General features: G+C 37.0%; 1 protein-coding gene across 2 annotated transcripts in view; it reads right to left on the reverse strand.

The window, feature by feature from the left end:
• Positions 1-16245, reverse strand: part of ABCA6 (ATP binding cassette subfamily A member 6) — a 67457-nt gene continuing 51212 nt past the window's right edge. For both annotated transcript variants that reach the window (XM_060202643.1, XM_060202642.1), the window contains exons 26-39: positions 15926-16042; positions 14000-14077; positions 13304-13395; positions 12540-12654; positions 11584-11701; positions 11238-11329; positions 10557-10735; positions 9991-10066; positions 9804-9898; positions 7265-7384; positions 6940-7080; positions 4713-4792; positions 2977-3032; positions 1-2840 (exon numbers count right to left, since the gene is read on the reverse strand). In XM_060202643.1, coding sequence (XP_060058626.1) covers positions 2739-2840; positions 2977-3032; positions 4713-4792; positions 6940-7080; positions 7265-7384; positions 9804-9898; positions 9991-10066; positions 10557-10735; positions 11238-11329; positions 11584-11701; positions 12540-12654; positions 13304-13395; positions 14000-14077; positions 15926-16042 — 1461 coding nt within the window. In that variant the 3' untranslated portion in view covers positions 1-2738. The remainder of the gene's footprint in view (positions 2841-2976; positions 3033-4712; positions 4793-6939; positions 7081-7264; positions 7385-9803; positions 9899-9990; positions 10067-10556; positions 10736-11237; positions 11330-11583; positions 11702-12539; positions 12655-13303; positions 13396-13999; positions 14078-15925; positions 16043-16245) is intronic.

The following is a 16245-nucleotide window of genomic DNA, read 5'->3' on the forward strand; positions in this document are numbered from 1 at the left end:
TCTGTTAGAAATGATACAACTCTTTTAATTTTTTATATCTTATTTTATTCTGATAGCCACTTTTCATATTCATGCTTTAACCTTGAATATAATCCTAATAAAACATAGAAACTAATAGCTTCATAAGCAATCATATGTATGATTTTAGCAAGCTACACTCAACTTAATCTTTTAAGGTCGTCAGTATAACTTATATTACTTATTCTGTACTTTGTAGACATATTTATGTAATGGCTTAATTTAATAATTTATAAAGAATATAAGCAAGTTTCATCATATTGTTATATGAAATAATAAGTGATTCCGTGTACATTTGAATAAGACAGAAGAATTTACTATTTGAGCTTTAGAAATTCAACTCATTATATCATGGAAGTGCTTTTACAGAGCACTAAAGGCTTCAAAATGAACAGGAAATTGTAGGCTACTCATAGATTTGGAATTTTAATGTTTCAGATATAATTGTGATATATATTAAAATATACTTACAAAATATTTCATTATATAAAATCTCATAAAATGGAAGAGTTATACCACAAGATAAATGAGCAGCAAATACAAATAACACAAAATAATATGAAATGATGGTGAAATGTGCTGACACACATCCTGGAGAAATTTGGAAATATACCCTTGTGACAAAAAACCTGTAAATCAATAGGTCTCCAATTAGGTGAAACTGGAGTTGAAAATAAAATAAAAACATATAAGGCTGAAATTTTGCTATCAGTTTAAAAGTAAGTTTAAATAGCTTCAATATTATATCATCAAGTATGCACATCTATTAATTAGAAGCGTTAAGTATATAATGATGGTTCTATGTAAATTCACTGAAGAAAGGAGAAAATGGTTGATTTATCTGTACAACAATTATGGTACTTCTTCCTTCAACTTTCTTCAATTTTTATTTAGATGTTCATTTTGGATAGACAGAGAGAAATTGACAGGAGAGGGGGAGACAGGCAGGGAGAGAAAGATACTGCTTCATCACTTATGAAGCTTTCTCCCTGTAGGCGGGAACCAGGGACTTAACTGGATCTTTGGGCACTATTGTATATGTGTTCTACCAGGGACTTAACTGGATCTTTGGGCACTATTGTATATGTGTTCTACCAGGGACTTAACTGGATCTTTGAGCACTATTGTATATGTGTTCTACCAGGGACTTAACTGGATCTTTGAGCACTATTGTATATGTGTTCTACCAGGGACTTAACTGGATCTTTGGGCACTATCGTATATGTGTTCTACCAGATGTGCCACCACCTGGTCCTTTCCATTTCTAATCCCCCCCCCAACCATTCAAATTTTCTTCAATGAAACAAATTTTTAAATTTATGTATCATTAATAAAGGATCAAAATATTGTTTGGCCCTCAATTGTTTCCCTGGTGATACTAAAAACAATGTAACTATTGTGTATGGAAAATAATATGCAAAACCGTTTTCAATCGAGTTATACAAAAGATATGCATGTGTGAGTATAATGAACATACATATAGACAAGAAAATAATCTTACAGCAGCAATAAATACATGGGAAATTACTGATGAGTTAATAGTGAAATCAGCATCTGACACAAGCATGAGAACTTAAAAACAGCAATATTCATTTCTAAAGTTTCAAAGTCTGAAAATTTTTGTTGTGACTCCCCTTCTTTTGAAATAGTGTGTGATGCCAGTGATGAAACCCGGAACCTCCAAATACCCAAGCCTTCTCTTTACCCACTGAGCCAGTGCTTCAGTTTCATGGACATATATTTTTGAGCCAATTTTCTAGTATAAATCTTATCAGTTTGTGATTCCATACGTCTCTTAAATGCTGTGAATTTCAAAGTAATTTCCAAATAATCTGAGAGGAAGACTCTTGTCTTGTCCTTGGGTATGACAACCAACACAAACATCATCTCAAAGTACCGCTCAGCACCCACACAGCCTCTGGTCCTTGAGCATATCCCTTAAATATTTCAGTAATATCATTTTTAGTAAGTTTCCCATTTTTTTTTTAAAAAAGATCCTTTGAAAAAAATTCCTGAAAAAAATTCCACTTTGTGGTTTTATTTCTTGAGCATCCAGGCTTCAACTCTTTTTTTTAAAATTATTTTTTAATATTTATTTATTTATTTATTCCCTTTTGTTGCCCTATTTGTTTTATTGTAGTTATTCTTGTTGTCGTCGTTGTTAGATAGGACAGTTAGAAATGGGGAAGAGGGGAGGAGGGGGAAAGAAAGATAGACACCTACAGACCTGCTTCACTGCCTGTGAAGCGACTCCCCTTGTAGGTGGGGAGCTGGAGGCTCACCAACTCTTTTTTTAAAAAATATTTATCTATTCCCTTTTTTCTTTGCCCTTGTTGTTTTATTGTTGTAGTTATTTTGTTGTTTTTATTGATGTCGTTGTTGTTGGATAAGACAGAGAGAAGTTGAGAGAGGAGGGAAGACAGAGAGGGGGAGAGAAAGATAGACACCTGCAGACCTGCTTCACCGCCTGTGAAGCGACTCCCCTGCAGGTGGGGAGCCCAGGCTTGAATTGGGATCCTTACGTGGGTCCTTGAGCTTTCCATCATCCCTAAATTTGAGGGAAATAATTTTTAAATGTATTCATTTATTAGCTGTATATACAAAATACACCTAATGCTGATGTTAGTGATTTTTAAGTTGTGCATACTGATAACATTACATACAACGTTAAGCTTATCTGAAAAAAGTGATGTGAAAAGGTGATTATTTGACTCAAGGATTTAAGGGTCATCTGAGTGAGGGAGTAGTTTCCACTTGACAGTAGTATCAACTTCTTCATCAAAATCCTCCTGGTCTTGCTCCTTAGAAAGCTCAAAGAAAACCTAAATAGGTGACACGGAAGAAATAAATGGAAAGACTTTGCTGTTGATTGTCTTCCACATCAACAGGAAAATATGCACCTTTTTTTTTTCATGTGAAAATTACAGGGATAATACAAAACCAAGAGAGTTGACTCACCTTTTCCAAAGTAGACTGAGATAGACTATATTCTTCCAGGTTAAAACGATGTTTCACTAGGGCAAAAACAGAACTGGTAGGAGATGTGCTTTTTTTTTTTTTCTTTTCAAATTCATACAAAATAAAAATATAAACCGTTGGCAGTAATGGAATTTAAAGCTGAACAAATGTGGTGAAAGAAATATTGAATTCACACAGTTAATATATGAACATGTGTTAAATTAATCTTGTGGTTAGAAATTTCTATTACATTTTGATAATATGTTTTACTACTTGGCGTATATGTCTTGAGAAGATAAATAAGTTCCTTGCAGAACTGCAAAAATAGATTTGTGTACTATTAAACACGGAGAGGATTTAAAGACAGTTCTTTTTCTTTAAAGGGACTAAACACATGTGTATAACTGCTTCATTTATCTACTGCACCAGCTCTGTGCTGGCTAGACTTCCACACCAGGAAGTCTTCAGGAGACGAATTACCAGGTTTACATATTCACAGTTTATCATTTGTACCTTTAGGATATTCCCATGTACAATCCACCCTTGGATGCTAGGGATAAAACAAGAAAAAACATCAAGCAAAAACCAAAACCTTTACCTTTGTATAATTTATGTTCTGGTGAGAGGCAAACACTTAAATACGTAATAAAGTAAATGATGGTAACTGCTTTGGAGGAAAATTAATCAGGTAACAGAAACAGGACGTGCTGAGAACCCTATTTTACAGGATGAGTAGGGAAGGTCACGATAAGAAGACAATAATTGAACAGAAATCAGAAAGAAAGAATACTCAGGAAAAGAATCGGCAAATAGGAAACCCTGAAGCAGGTGAAAGCTTGTCTAGAGGCACTCAGGAAGAGGTGGGAAGTCAGCGGAAGGAGCAAATCAGAGATTTATCTTATCTTAGGGACTCTGAAGTCAGCACTATTCTAGACACTTCCATGAACACATTTAACCTTCCTAACAAAGCCACCAAGAGGGCACTGAGGTAATCCCTCATTGTGGAAAGAAGCCACCTGGGCACACAAGAATTAAGTACTACCCAATTCGTAATGGGTAAACAGTGCCTCTTGGTTAGTAAGCAGTGCTTTCTGGAAACTTGAAACCTAGAATCTGAGTTCTTACCAACTGTGCTACGCTCACAAATCACATTTGGATGACCTGGTGTTGGAAAATGTAATAACAAAGAGAGGGAATGGGAAACTTCAAGTCACAAGAGGGGCTTTGCACAATGTAACAGCCTTAGCTAGAAACTCAGACAGTTCATTCATTTTAACAGGAAGGCCGAAAACACCACAGATACTGAGAAAGTTTCTGTTGTTAGTTCTTTATTAGTGGAATATAAAGCAGCGGACATCAATAGAGAGAGAGAGAAGCAGGAAAGAGATGGGCATGTAAAGAAGACAAATAATGAAGTGATACTTTTTAAGGAACTTGGTGTGAATGTATTACGTGTATGTAAACAAAGCAGGTCCAGCAATAGAGTTTCTGAGTTTGTTGTAAAACTATTTGAGCGTGGTTCTACATTTCCTGAAGCTTTGGCCCCATCACTGGAGATTAACAGCTTTTTCTTATTGAATTAACCAAGGCTAGGGTTAAATACCACCGTCTATCGCTAGAATTTTTAAAGTCAGATCCTACATGACCTACTTTTAACAACTAACTAAACAATTATCTTTCATTAAATTATTATCTTAGTATAAATTGATTCTTGAAAAGTTTAAGGTCGTACTTACTTGTTTCTAATTTGTGAAAGGCTTGAGATAAAGGTTGGACATCTGCTATGGGAAGTTTGTAAATCAAGAAGGAGAAATACCTAGGGAAAAAAATTGTTATATTTGACTTTTAGTTTTGAGGGGAAAAGAGGACCCTCAAAATAGATATTGATATTATCAGTAATGTCCTCTAAGTAGTAAAAACAATGCAAATTAATTTATGACTTATAAATTAAATAATTAATTTACAAATAGGTCTTAAATGACTATTAGCTGACTATTAGACATGGTTGATATATAAATGATTCAGTATCATTACATTTGGTGAGTCTATAAAAATATTTTTTGGGGGGAGTTGGGCTTAAGGGCATGTGGCGTGAAGCCCAAGGATCAGGTGTCAGGATCCTAGTTCAAGCCCCCGGCTCCCTGCTTCACAGGTGGTGAAGCAGGTCTGCAGGTGTCTTTCTCTCCCTCTCTCTGTCTTCCCCTTCTCTCTCCATTTCTCTCTGTCCTAACAATGACAACATCAATAACAACAACAATAATAACTACAACAACAATAAAAAACAACAAGGACAACAAAAGGAAAAATAAATAAATATAAAAAATTTAAAAAAAGAAATAAAAATATTTTTCTTGTTGAATACAGAAAATTCTGTACTAATCCCTTTGATTAGGTCAAATCAAATTGGAGAAAATTTAACTTTATATTTCATCATGTGTTTCCAAAAAGGTAAGGAAACAAAAATGAGGTTAGGCATGTGGGGTACAATTAATGGAGGTATTCAAAAGGCTTTAATAAAAAAAACTTCTCTAACTGCAGAGGAAAGAACAAAAACTGACTTTTCCCCCACGTACTGTTTCTGGCTTTTTTTTTTTTTTACTAGTTTTTTTTTTTTTTTCCTCCAGGGTTATTGCTGGGCTCGGTGCCTGCACCATGAATCCACCGCTCCTGGAGGCCACTTTTTCCCCCTTTTGTTGCCCTTGTTGTTGTAGCCTTGTTGTGGTTATTATTATTGCCCTTGTTGACGCTATTCGTTGTTGGATAGGACAGAGAGAAATGGAGAGAGGAGGGGAAGACAGAGAGGGGGAGAGAAAGACAGATACCTGCAGACCTGCTTCACCACCTGGGAAGCGACTCCCCTGTAGGTGGGGAGCCGGGGGCTCGAACCAGGATCCTTACACAGGTCCTTGTGCTTTGCGCCACGTGTGCTTAACCCACTGCGCCACCGCCCGACCCCCTGTTTCTGGCTTTTTAATTTCATCTCCATTCTCAGTTTATTTCTCGCAGAAGGTTGCTGTTCCCAGGTAACTCTAGAGGTACCCTGACCTCAGGATGAAGCATCTAATATTCAGTTTTGTGTTTAATCTTACCACTCTTGATCTTTCCACCTATATCACAACCAACTTTCAGATCTGGGACATCAGAGGTCTGGAAATAGGACACAGTCACATGCCCTTACATATACCTTGTGTGTTTCCATTATATTTATACTTTGTTGAAGTGGAAATACCAGTTACTGTGTCCTGCTTCTTTGATATGCTTATCTCTTCAGGGAATTCAAGTTCAGTTCCTTTTCTACCTTCTAGCCCTCTCCTTCAAATAACACACACACAAACACACGCACACATACACACACACACACATACACACACATACATACACATACACACGTACACACATACACACATACATACACATGCACGCACACACACATACATACACACGCACACATACACACATACACACATGCGCACATACACACATGCGCACATACACACATACACACACATACACAGGCATACACACACACACACACATTTCTATATTTCATTTTGAAACATAAAATATCCACTAGAGGGAAACTCTTTTGATCACCTGAATTTGTTTCCTATGAGAGGGAATTCACCCTAAATAGATCAATTTTTTTTATTATAAACATTTATATATTTTAATATTTGCAGAGACACCAGACACCAGGTACTATGGGCTCAATTGTGGTCAGAGGTGAGTCCAAATCATCAGATGAACCTGTCTCCAGATTTTCCCCAGTGTTCTCTGCAAGTTCTGGATAGTCTCACAATTGTCATAGCTTCCAGCTCCCCATTTTCTTATCATCTGAGTCACCAAATCCATTTTTTACTTCGCTTTTATATAATGAAGTTAAGTCACCCTTAAGTTACGAGAGCAACAAAGGACAACTGGTTATAGCCAACATGATTTTCTATAATTGCAAGCTTATTTCACCTTTCCTGCTGTACAGCCTGTGGGAAAAGCTTCAGAATCTCAGAGTGGAGCAAGGTCACTTGAGAGCTTTCCTTTGCTTTTAATTCTAGAATGTAATATTTGCCAAATTTGCTTTGTAAGTGTTGAATGGAACCAATGCACCTATGGGAAAGAAGAAAAACATGTTGGAAAACAACATCTACACTATTCTTAATTTCACGTGGAGGAGAAAGGGTGTCACTGAGGCAGCTGACAGCAGTAATACGAGTTGTTTGCAATGATTATGCCCTGTCCACAAGGAATCTCATTTTGTAGGTCAAAGTTAAAGCTCCGGATAAACATTCACCTCAGCCTTCCAGATACCATGATGGCAATGCGATCACATATGGCTTCAGCTTCAGTCAGATAATGAGTGATAAGAAGGGCCCCCTTATCTGTGGTTTTAATGGATGCCTTGACCGTCTGCCTAAAATGAGCCAAAAAAAAATTAGCATCACTTAATAAAATAGAGGTGTGAGTAAATTAATTATTTCTAAGGAGTTTTAAACAACTCAGTAATTAAAAGGCAAAATACAAATACACTCCACATTGTAAGACTTAAAATTCCAACATAATGCTTGAAGATTTTTTCTTCATGTGATTATCATGAGTATAATGCAAATTTAATAATGTATTTTTAAAATATTTTTTTTCCAGCTGTGGTCCGGGAGGTAACACAGTGGTTAGGGCATCAGACTCTTGGAGCATGAGGTCCTGGGTTTGATTCCTAGCAGCATATGTACCAGGGTGATGCCTGGTTCTTTCTCTCTCCTCCTATGTTTCTCATTAATAAGTACATAAAATCTTTAAAAAAAAAAAAAAAAGAGAGAAAACAGCTGCCAAGAGATTTTAGTATGTGTTCCTTAGGGGCATGTTGAATGATTGATTGAACCATATTTGCTTTTTTGATAATAAGAAATTTAAAAAAGAAAAAAAATATTTGTTTTCCAAATAATATGGATCATCTCCACTGAATTGGTTAGACACCAGTGGATCTGATTTTTCAAAAGGTGTTTTAAAATGCTGTCTGGGGAGACTGGCAGTATATCCTGTACAGTGCACTTGCTGCCATGGACAATGACCCAGGTTCAAGTCCCTGGACCCCACTTGTGAAGGAGCAGGGGGTAGTTGAGAGCTCTGAAGCAATCCTGCAGGTGTTTCTCCTTTTCCCTAATCTCTCCCTCTCTATTCCTCTCTGTCTCCATCCGAAAAAAAAGAAAATGAACGAGAAAGAAAAAGTCTCCTGGGAGGCCAGGTAGTGGCACATCTGATTAAGCATGCACATTACAGTGCACAAGACCCAGGGTTCAAGCCCCTGGTCCCCACCTGCAGGGGGGAAGCTTCACGGGTGGTGAAGCAGGGATGCAGATGTCTCTCTCTTTCTTTCTTCCTCTCTCTTGATTGTTCTCTGTCTCTATCCAATAACAAATAAATAAATAAGAACTAAAAAAAGAAAAGAGAAGAATGGAACTGAACCACTATATTTCACCAAATACAAAAGTAAATTCCAAGTGGATCAAGGACTTGGATGTTAGACTACAAACTATCAGATACTTAGAGGAAATATTGGCAGAACTCTTTCCCACATAAATTTTAAAGACATCTCCAATGAAACGAATCCAATTACAAAGAAGACTAAGGCAAGCATAAACCTATGGGACTACATCAAATTAAAAAGCTTCTGCACAGCAAAAGAAACCACTACCCAAACCAAGAGACCCCTCACAGAATGGGAGAAGATATTTATATGCCATACATCAGACAAGAGGTTAATAACCAGTATATATAAAGAGCTTGCCAAACTCAACAACAAGAAAATAAATAACCCCATCCAAAAATGGGAGGGGCATGGACAGAATATTCACCACAGAAGAGATCCAAAAGGCCGAGAAACACATGAAAAAAATGTTCCGAGTCTTTGATTGTCAGAGAAATGCAAATAAAGACAACAATGAGATACCACTTCACTCCTGTGAGAATGTCATACAACAGAAAAGGTAACAGCAGCAAATGCTGGAGAGGGTGTGGGGTCAAAGGAACCCTCCTACACTGCTGGTAAGAATGTAAATTGGTCCAACCTCTGTAGAGAATAGTCTGGAGAACTCTCAGAAGGCTAGAAATGGACCTACCCTATGACCCTGCAATTCCTCTCCTGGGGATATATCTTAAGGAACCCAACACACCCATTCACAAAGATCTGTGTACACATATGTTCTTGGCAGCACAATTTGTAATAGCCAAAACCTGGAAGCAACCCAGGTGTCCAACAACAGATGAGTGGCTGAGCAAATTGTGGTCTATATACACAATGGAATACTACTCAGCTGTAAAAAATGGTGACTTCACCGTTTTCAGCCGATCTTGGATGGACCTTGAAAAATTCATGTTGAGTGAAATAAGTCAGAAACAGAAGGATAAGTATGGGATGATCTCACTCTCAGGCAGAAATTGAAAAAGCAAGATCAGAAGAGAAAACACAAGTAGAACCTCAACTGGAATTGGCATATGGCACCAAAGTAAAAGACTGGAGTGGTGGGTGGGAGGGTGGCGGTGAATACAGGTCTAAGAAGGATGACAGAGGACCTAGTGGGGGTTGTACTGTTATGTGGAAAACTGAGAAATGTTATGCATGTACAAACTATTGTATTTACTGTTGAATGTAAAACATTAATTCCCCAATAAAGAAACAAAAAAAAAAAGAAAAGAAAAAGGCTCCTGGGAGTGGTGGTATCATCATGTAGGCACAAAGCCACAGTGATAACCCTGGTGTCAAAACAAACAAATTAATAAACAAACAAAACCCCCATTTTCCATCAGGTTTAACTGAGAGTTACCACGATTCTCACCACATTTGTTGCTGTTCCACTGTATCCAAGCCTGTAGATGGTTCATCCAGAAGCAAAACAGATGAGTTTCCCAGGAGGCTCAGCACAAAACACAACTGAAAAGCAGAAGGAAAAAAAACAAAAAAAACCACCCCTATTGGTTGTTATCATCACATCAACTCCCATAATACCATCAAATTACACGTACCTTTCTAGTAGTTCCTGCCATTAATTTCCGCACAGGGACATTCAGCAGTTCATACAGTTTGAAAGTATCCACCAATCTGATGGGAAATGAGATAAGTGGATTAGATCCAGAAAGGACATTTGGAAAAAGTAGTCACATAGAAGAGTAACAGCATTGGAGGAAGCTTGGCACAATTACTCTCAAAGTTCAAACTCCAGTGATCAAAGAAAAGAGTGATATATTTTGGTATGTGAAAAGATTTTCATCTCACAAAAAGTTTTTTTTTAAAAAAATATTGCTTAAAAATATCAATGGAGTCAGACGGTGGAGCACCCAGTTGAGTACATGTTATAATGCACAAGGACCTGGGTTCAAGCCTCCAGTCCCCACTTGTGAGGATGGGGGAGCTTCACAAGTGGTGAAGTAGTGTTGCAAGTGTCTCTCTTTCTCTCCCCCCTCACTATCTCCCCTTCTCTCTTAATTTCTTTCTGTCTTTATCAAATAAATAAACAAAAATGTATTTAAAAATAAATTTGTCATCAATGGTACAACCTCCCACTCTCCTGACACTGTAGCATGACCATCACCGTGAAATGGCAATGACGGCATCTGCTTTCTTCAGCCCTTTGACTGCAGCAAACACTTCCAGATGTTCCTCCACTGTCAGGTGCGGCCACAGCACATTCTCCTGAGGGCAATAGCCCAGGAATTTGACTCTGCCATCCTCCTGCTGATCCCAACCTGTATTATATCCCTTCAGTTTCACCTAAGAAAGAAAAGTTGGTTTTAGAAACAAACTTACAGCAAATAAATGCCTATATCTTTTTAAATTTTTATTGGAGGAGTTTAATGATGTATAGTATAGTCTTTAACACATAGGCATCATCCTCTGATTGGTGTCCGGAAAAGACACCAGGATCCCAGTGTCCCTTCACCCTGTCCTGTCCATCCTACCCTCGAGTCCTTTGCTTTGGTGTGATATGCCACACCCAGCCCAAGGTTCACTTTCTGTTTTCTCTTACTGTTCTTTATTCTTGAATTCTACCACTAAGTGAGATCATTAGGTAATGGTCTTTCTCTGTCTGGCTCTCTGATAAATGCCTATATCTTTTAAGCATCAAAGAAATATTACCAAAAATCATCAAAGATTTATTATAGAAGACTATTTAAACTCTGAATGTAAAAGTATAGTCATACAAAGATGTAATTGACAATTATCAAAAATTATTTACTGGGGGAATAGAAACCTTTTGTTCATTTTTCACTACCTCTCCAGCTGTCGGTTTGGTGACTCCAGATATCATTCTAATAGATGAGCTTTTGCCGGCACCATTGGGTCCTAACAGTCCCAAAATTTCACCTGAAATAGAATCATCGACTATCATTACTGGAAGGAAAATATTGACTCACATAAACCTAGAAATTTTTTCTTCACTATTTTCTAAAATCAGAGTTCACTCATTACCACTATGAAATTTATAACATATATGTAAATCTGTGACACCAAACTATGTTCTTTGATGCCTATAATCATGTAAAGGATTAATAGCCCCTTAATGTCGATATTCAGTGGATACTTCAAAATATTGAATAAGAAAAGTTATTCCTCCAGACCTCTTTTAACACTGAAGGATACATTTCTTGTTGCCAGTGTCTTCTTTCTCTTTAAAAGGCAACTTTTCTTCTTGCCTGCATATTCTTTGCGTAGACAGCTAGCAAGTATAACTGGTTTCTAGAAAAGATAACAATGTCATCTTCCTTAAACTTTAAAAATTTTATATTCTATGTTATTCCTTCCAGAATTATTCTAGTCCATGTCAGAAATCAAGCAATATTTCCAGATGAAGGTAACTCATATTGTTTGTTTCAAATGCAACATATACATTAGTGTGCCCTGCCTTTTTAGAGTAGAGGTGATTAAATTCATGGGCATATCACAATATCTAAGTCAAATAAAAGAATAGCTCTTAAAATCTTAATTGCTTCTAATCATTTTATAAAAAATTCACATAAACCATCAACTTAAGAAATTCTAACTACATTTATTAAAATCCATTTTTTAGGGAGTCGGGCGGTAGCACAGTGGGTTAAGCACATGTGGTGCTAAGCGCAAGGACCGGCTGAAGGATCCCGGTTCGAGCCCCCGACTCCCCACCTGCAGGGGAGTCGCTTCACAAGCGGTGAAGCAGGTCTGCAGGTGTCTTTCTCCCCCCTCTGTCTTCCCTTCCCCTCTCCATTTCTCTCTGTCCTATCCAAAAACAACGACATCAATAACAACAACAACAAAAATCACTACAACAATAAAATAACAAGGGCAACAAAAGGAAATAAATATTAAAAAAATAAAAATAAGTAAAATCCATTTGTTTTGCCCAAATGTATAAAAATCGCATGTTTTGTGTTCTTCTCCAGGGTTCTGGCTGACTCCTGGAAAGCGCTTGCATGTTTAACAATACTACAAAAATGCACCAAGATGAAACTTTTAAAGTAAAAATCATAAATCAATCTCTACTCATGATCATTCTTGAATACCCCCTTAGTATCACCCATTTTGCCGTTTGCTTTTCTACCTCCTCCAAGTTTGTGGTCAGGGCTGTTGCTGTTCTTATTCTTTCTGCTTGAACGTCTTCATCTTCATCTATGGGCTCTTCGGGATTCTGATGAGGATTTCTTTGGGGGGAAATTCTGTAGAGAAATAAAATTCATGAAATGTGTTTTTCTAGTTGTCAAAGACGGATCAAAGATCATCTTCTCCATGATTTTCCCATCGTCCCTTATTCCCTAGACTAGTGTCGGGGATGTTCCATGAGTGAGTTTCTGCTTTTGCCAAAAGCTAGTCAGCAGAATCCCATTCCCCCAGTTAACATCTCTGCCTTTTTCGAGTTTTTTGGCAAGTACTGCTGCTTCTTTTCAATCAACTATCTACATTTTCTTGATGACTCTTTGGCTCTCTTAATCACAGTAAACATTCAGCATGTTCCTCTCTTCTTTTCTAGAGACCCTCAGTTAAAAAAATGCTCGAAACCATGTTGTTATGCCAGGTCTATCCCATCACTTCTACTCAAAAAAAGTGCCAACAACTTGGATAGGGAAAAGGCATCCCTGAGTACTTATAACATTAATAAGAGACGACTATTTCCCTCAGCCGGATAGTGGCAGAGATCTGCCCGAGAGCCCTCTATCCGAACACTAAGCTGGACAGTTCACTGACTGTAATGAACGTTATTGTGCTCTTTTCAGTGTCAGTACAAATCTGCACTAATAGACCGTTAGCACAACCACTATCTAGAGACATATAGATACTCTTGTAAATAAAAAATATTTATATCCCAACCTGAAAATAGGGTCTTTTCGCATTATTCTCTTTTCATGCTTCATTTCCATGAATCTCAGAACAAAAATGAATAACAAACTCTGAAAGTAAGGCTAGAAATAAAGTAAACAGTTATACGTAGGCACGTGGTCCCAACTAGCATACATATATTGTTATTAAATTGGGAGTCTTGATTTCAAGTGAAATATTATTTCTCGACCAGGTCTTTCATGAGCACTCACTTCCCACATGATGAATTATTTATTTAGCTTACTCTCTATATCCTGCCAGAATAAAAGCTGCACCAGGGAATGGACTTATGTCTATATTTTTACTATGCCTAGAAAGAATTTGCAGGCTCAAAGCTGGTAATTTTCTTTAACTGACATACACTTACATAATCACTTCCCCTCTCCCCTTTGTTATTCAACTTTACCTTTTTATTCCAGTCAAAGAATTTAAGTCATAGTGCATATTTATTTTCCAAGGTAAAGTTCTCTCAAACTTGGAGGACAGTAAAAAGAATCAATAGAAAAATTAATTTTATGCTGAAAGTAGGATGTTTCAATATCATTCATACGTATAAAATAACTCTAGGATTTAGAATTCTGTCTGAATGCAATTGCTTTATCTAAGACTCTACACTGCAGACTAGATCCATAGCTGTTCTAGTAACTGTAACCATCAAAAGCAGAGGGTGACATACAAAGTACTTACTATTAGGGATAATAGAAAATCCATTAATGGCATGCTGAAATGTGCTTCTTGAGGCTGAAATTGGTATATGTGGATTTTCTGTAAAGACAAAATATATAGGTAAGGGGAAATTTATCCGTGTTATAACTGAACTATTCCTGCATTCAATCAGTTCTCTTATATGGACTGGTGATGAGTGATTCTGATCACAGAAGGAAGAGAAATCCAGCTCTACTCAGCCTCAATTCTGACCATCTGTCAGTAAGCAGGAACATGTCTATTCATCTCCTCCTATTCTGCTTTTTTATTTGTTTGGTTGATATTTTTCTGAAAGCCTGCTAAAGCATAGTAGGCAGAGAAACCCATATGGCAAAAACAAACAAACAAAAAACCACCAAGGATTGGTAATATTGTATATTCCTATTTTATACCTTTAAAAATAGTTTATTTATTTATTATTGGATAGAGACAGAGAGAAATTGAGAGAAGAGAGGAAGATAGAGAGGGAAAGACACAGAGACAGCTATAGCTGCTCTCTTTCACTCAAGAAGCTTTTCCCTTGCAGGTGGGGAACAAGGGCTTGAACCCAGGACCTTGCACACTTTAATGTGGATGCTTAACCAGGTGCACCACTGCCTGACCCCATTTTATGCCTTTCAAGGTGCCTTTCTACTCTGATGGCAACTTCTGTCCACCACACACACACAAAGTGGTTCCATCATATTCTTCTTCATCACTCAATGCATCCGTGAAGTAGCTAATTTCTCCTAAAGGATCACATGAAAAGCCTTCTTATATTTAAGGAGAGAAGCACAAAGCAAAAGTTTGAATTAGCAAGTGAAACATTCACAGTTTCCCATCAGGCACCTTGTTCTCTTGGAATCACCTTCAGTTTCTGTTAACAGCCACCTGGTCATTCCTGCTTCATTGCTTTGACTTCCTTCTACAGAACAGGATTACCTCTCGTCTCACTACTCATTCTTTTTTTAAAAAAATATTTTACATATTTATTCATGAGAAAGACAGGAGAGAGAGAAAGAACCAGACATCACTCTCTGTCACATGTGCTTCCAGGGACTGAACTCAGGACCTCATGCTTGAGAGTCCAATACTTTATCCACTGCGCCACCTCCCGGACCACTCATTCTTTAGCACTGTTTAAGTATCTCTTCCCCTATAAGAATTCTCTGCTTCTCTAGTGTATATTAGCTGTTTTTGTTTTTTTTTTTTAAATATTTTCTCCTTTCTCTTTTTGGTATTCATTAGTCTAATGAAGGAGGGGTTAATGGTTCACAGCGCAGTTGCTGACACGAGTACAATTTCTCATGTCTCCATGATAGGTGTCAGCAAAACACTGTCACCCCAAATTGATAACCATTAAACCTCTTTCATCGACATGCTTGACGTCAGTGTCCCTTTGTCTTCACCAAGTTCTGTGAAAGAAGATTACACTATCTTGGTCTTCAGTTACTCTTGATTATAAGCATAGAATCTAACATAGGCTCAGTTTTAATGTATATTTTAAATGAAATAATTATATTATACATAAATATATCTTCACAATGAATAATGATTGTCCCTTACATTAAGCAAATTTCCTAAACCTATCATTAATTTTCAACATTATTTCACAATGTATATTTTGTATAAATGGTATATGGCAAAGCATTTTAAACACATCTATTGTGGTCTGATTTTTAGAACCAAAAAATTCACCTACTTTAAGTGTACAAGGATTTTTAGCAAATGCATGAGCTTGTGAGAACATTAAAAAAATTCAACTTACAAACACTTCCATCATTCCAAAGGACATTTCATAAGTATTTGTTGTCACTTTCCAATCCACACCAACCCCAGAAAACCACTACATTATACTTTTTTTTTATAGATTTGGGCAAAGAACATAAAATGCACATAAAATAAAATACAGTTGGTAATTTGTCTTACCTGTGACAACAAAACTATATATACAGACAAGGTAGTTGGGGGAAATAGTACCATGCAAGTAATTAAGAGAGGTTCATGGACTCCAAGTGTAATGATTTCTTGTAGAATGACCAAGATCTATGAAGCAAGTTGAAATACAGGACACGTCAGACATAATCAGTTCATTGTCACCATAGGAAATATTTAAGATGCAGGTGTTCCCATTATGGATGTCAAAAAGTTTTCATTTGCAAACACACACATACGTATATGTTGTCAAGATTCTCTTTTTTAAAAAATGGAGGCAGAGAAGTAGAGTGAGTGAAAGAAAACACAGCACT

This window comes from Erinaceus europaeus, chromosome 12 (genome assembly GCF_950295315.1).
Source record: "Erinaceus europaeus chromosome 12, mEriEur2.1, whole genome shotgun sequence".
NCBI classification, from domain to species: Eukaryota; Metazoa; Chordata; class Mammalia; order Eulipotyphla; family Erinaceidae; genus Erinaceus; species Erinaceus europaeus.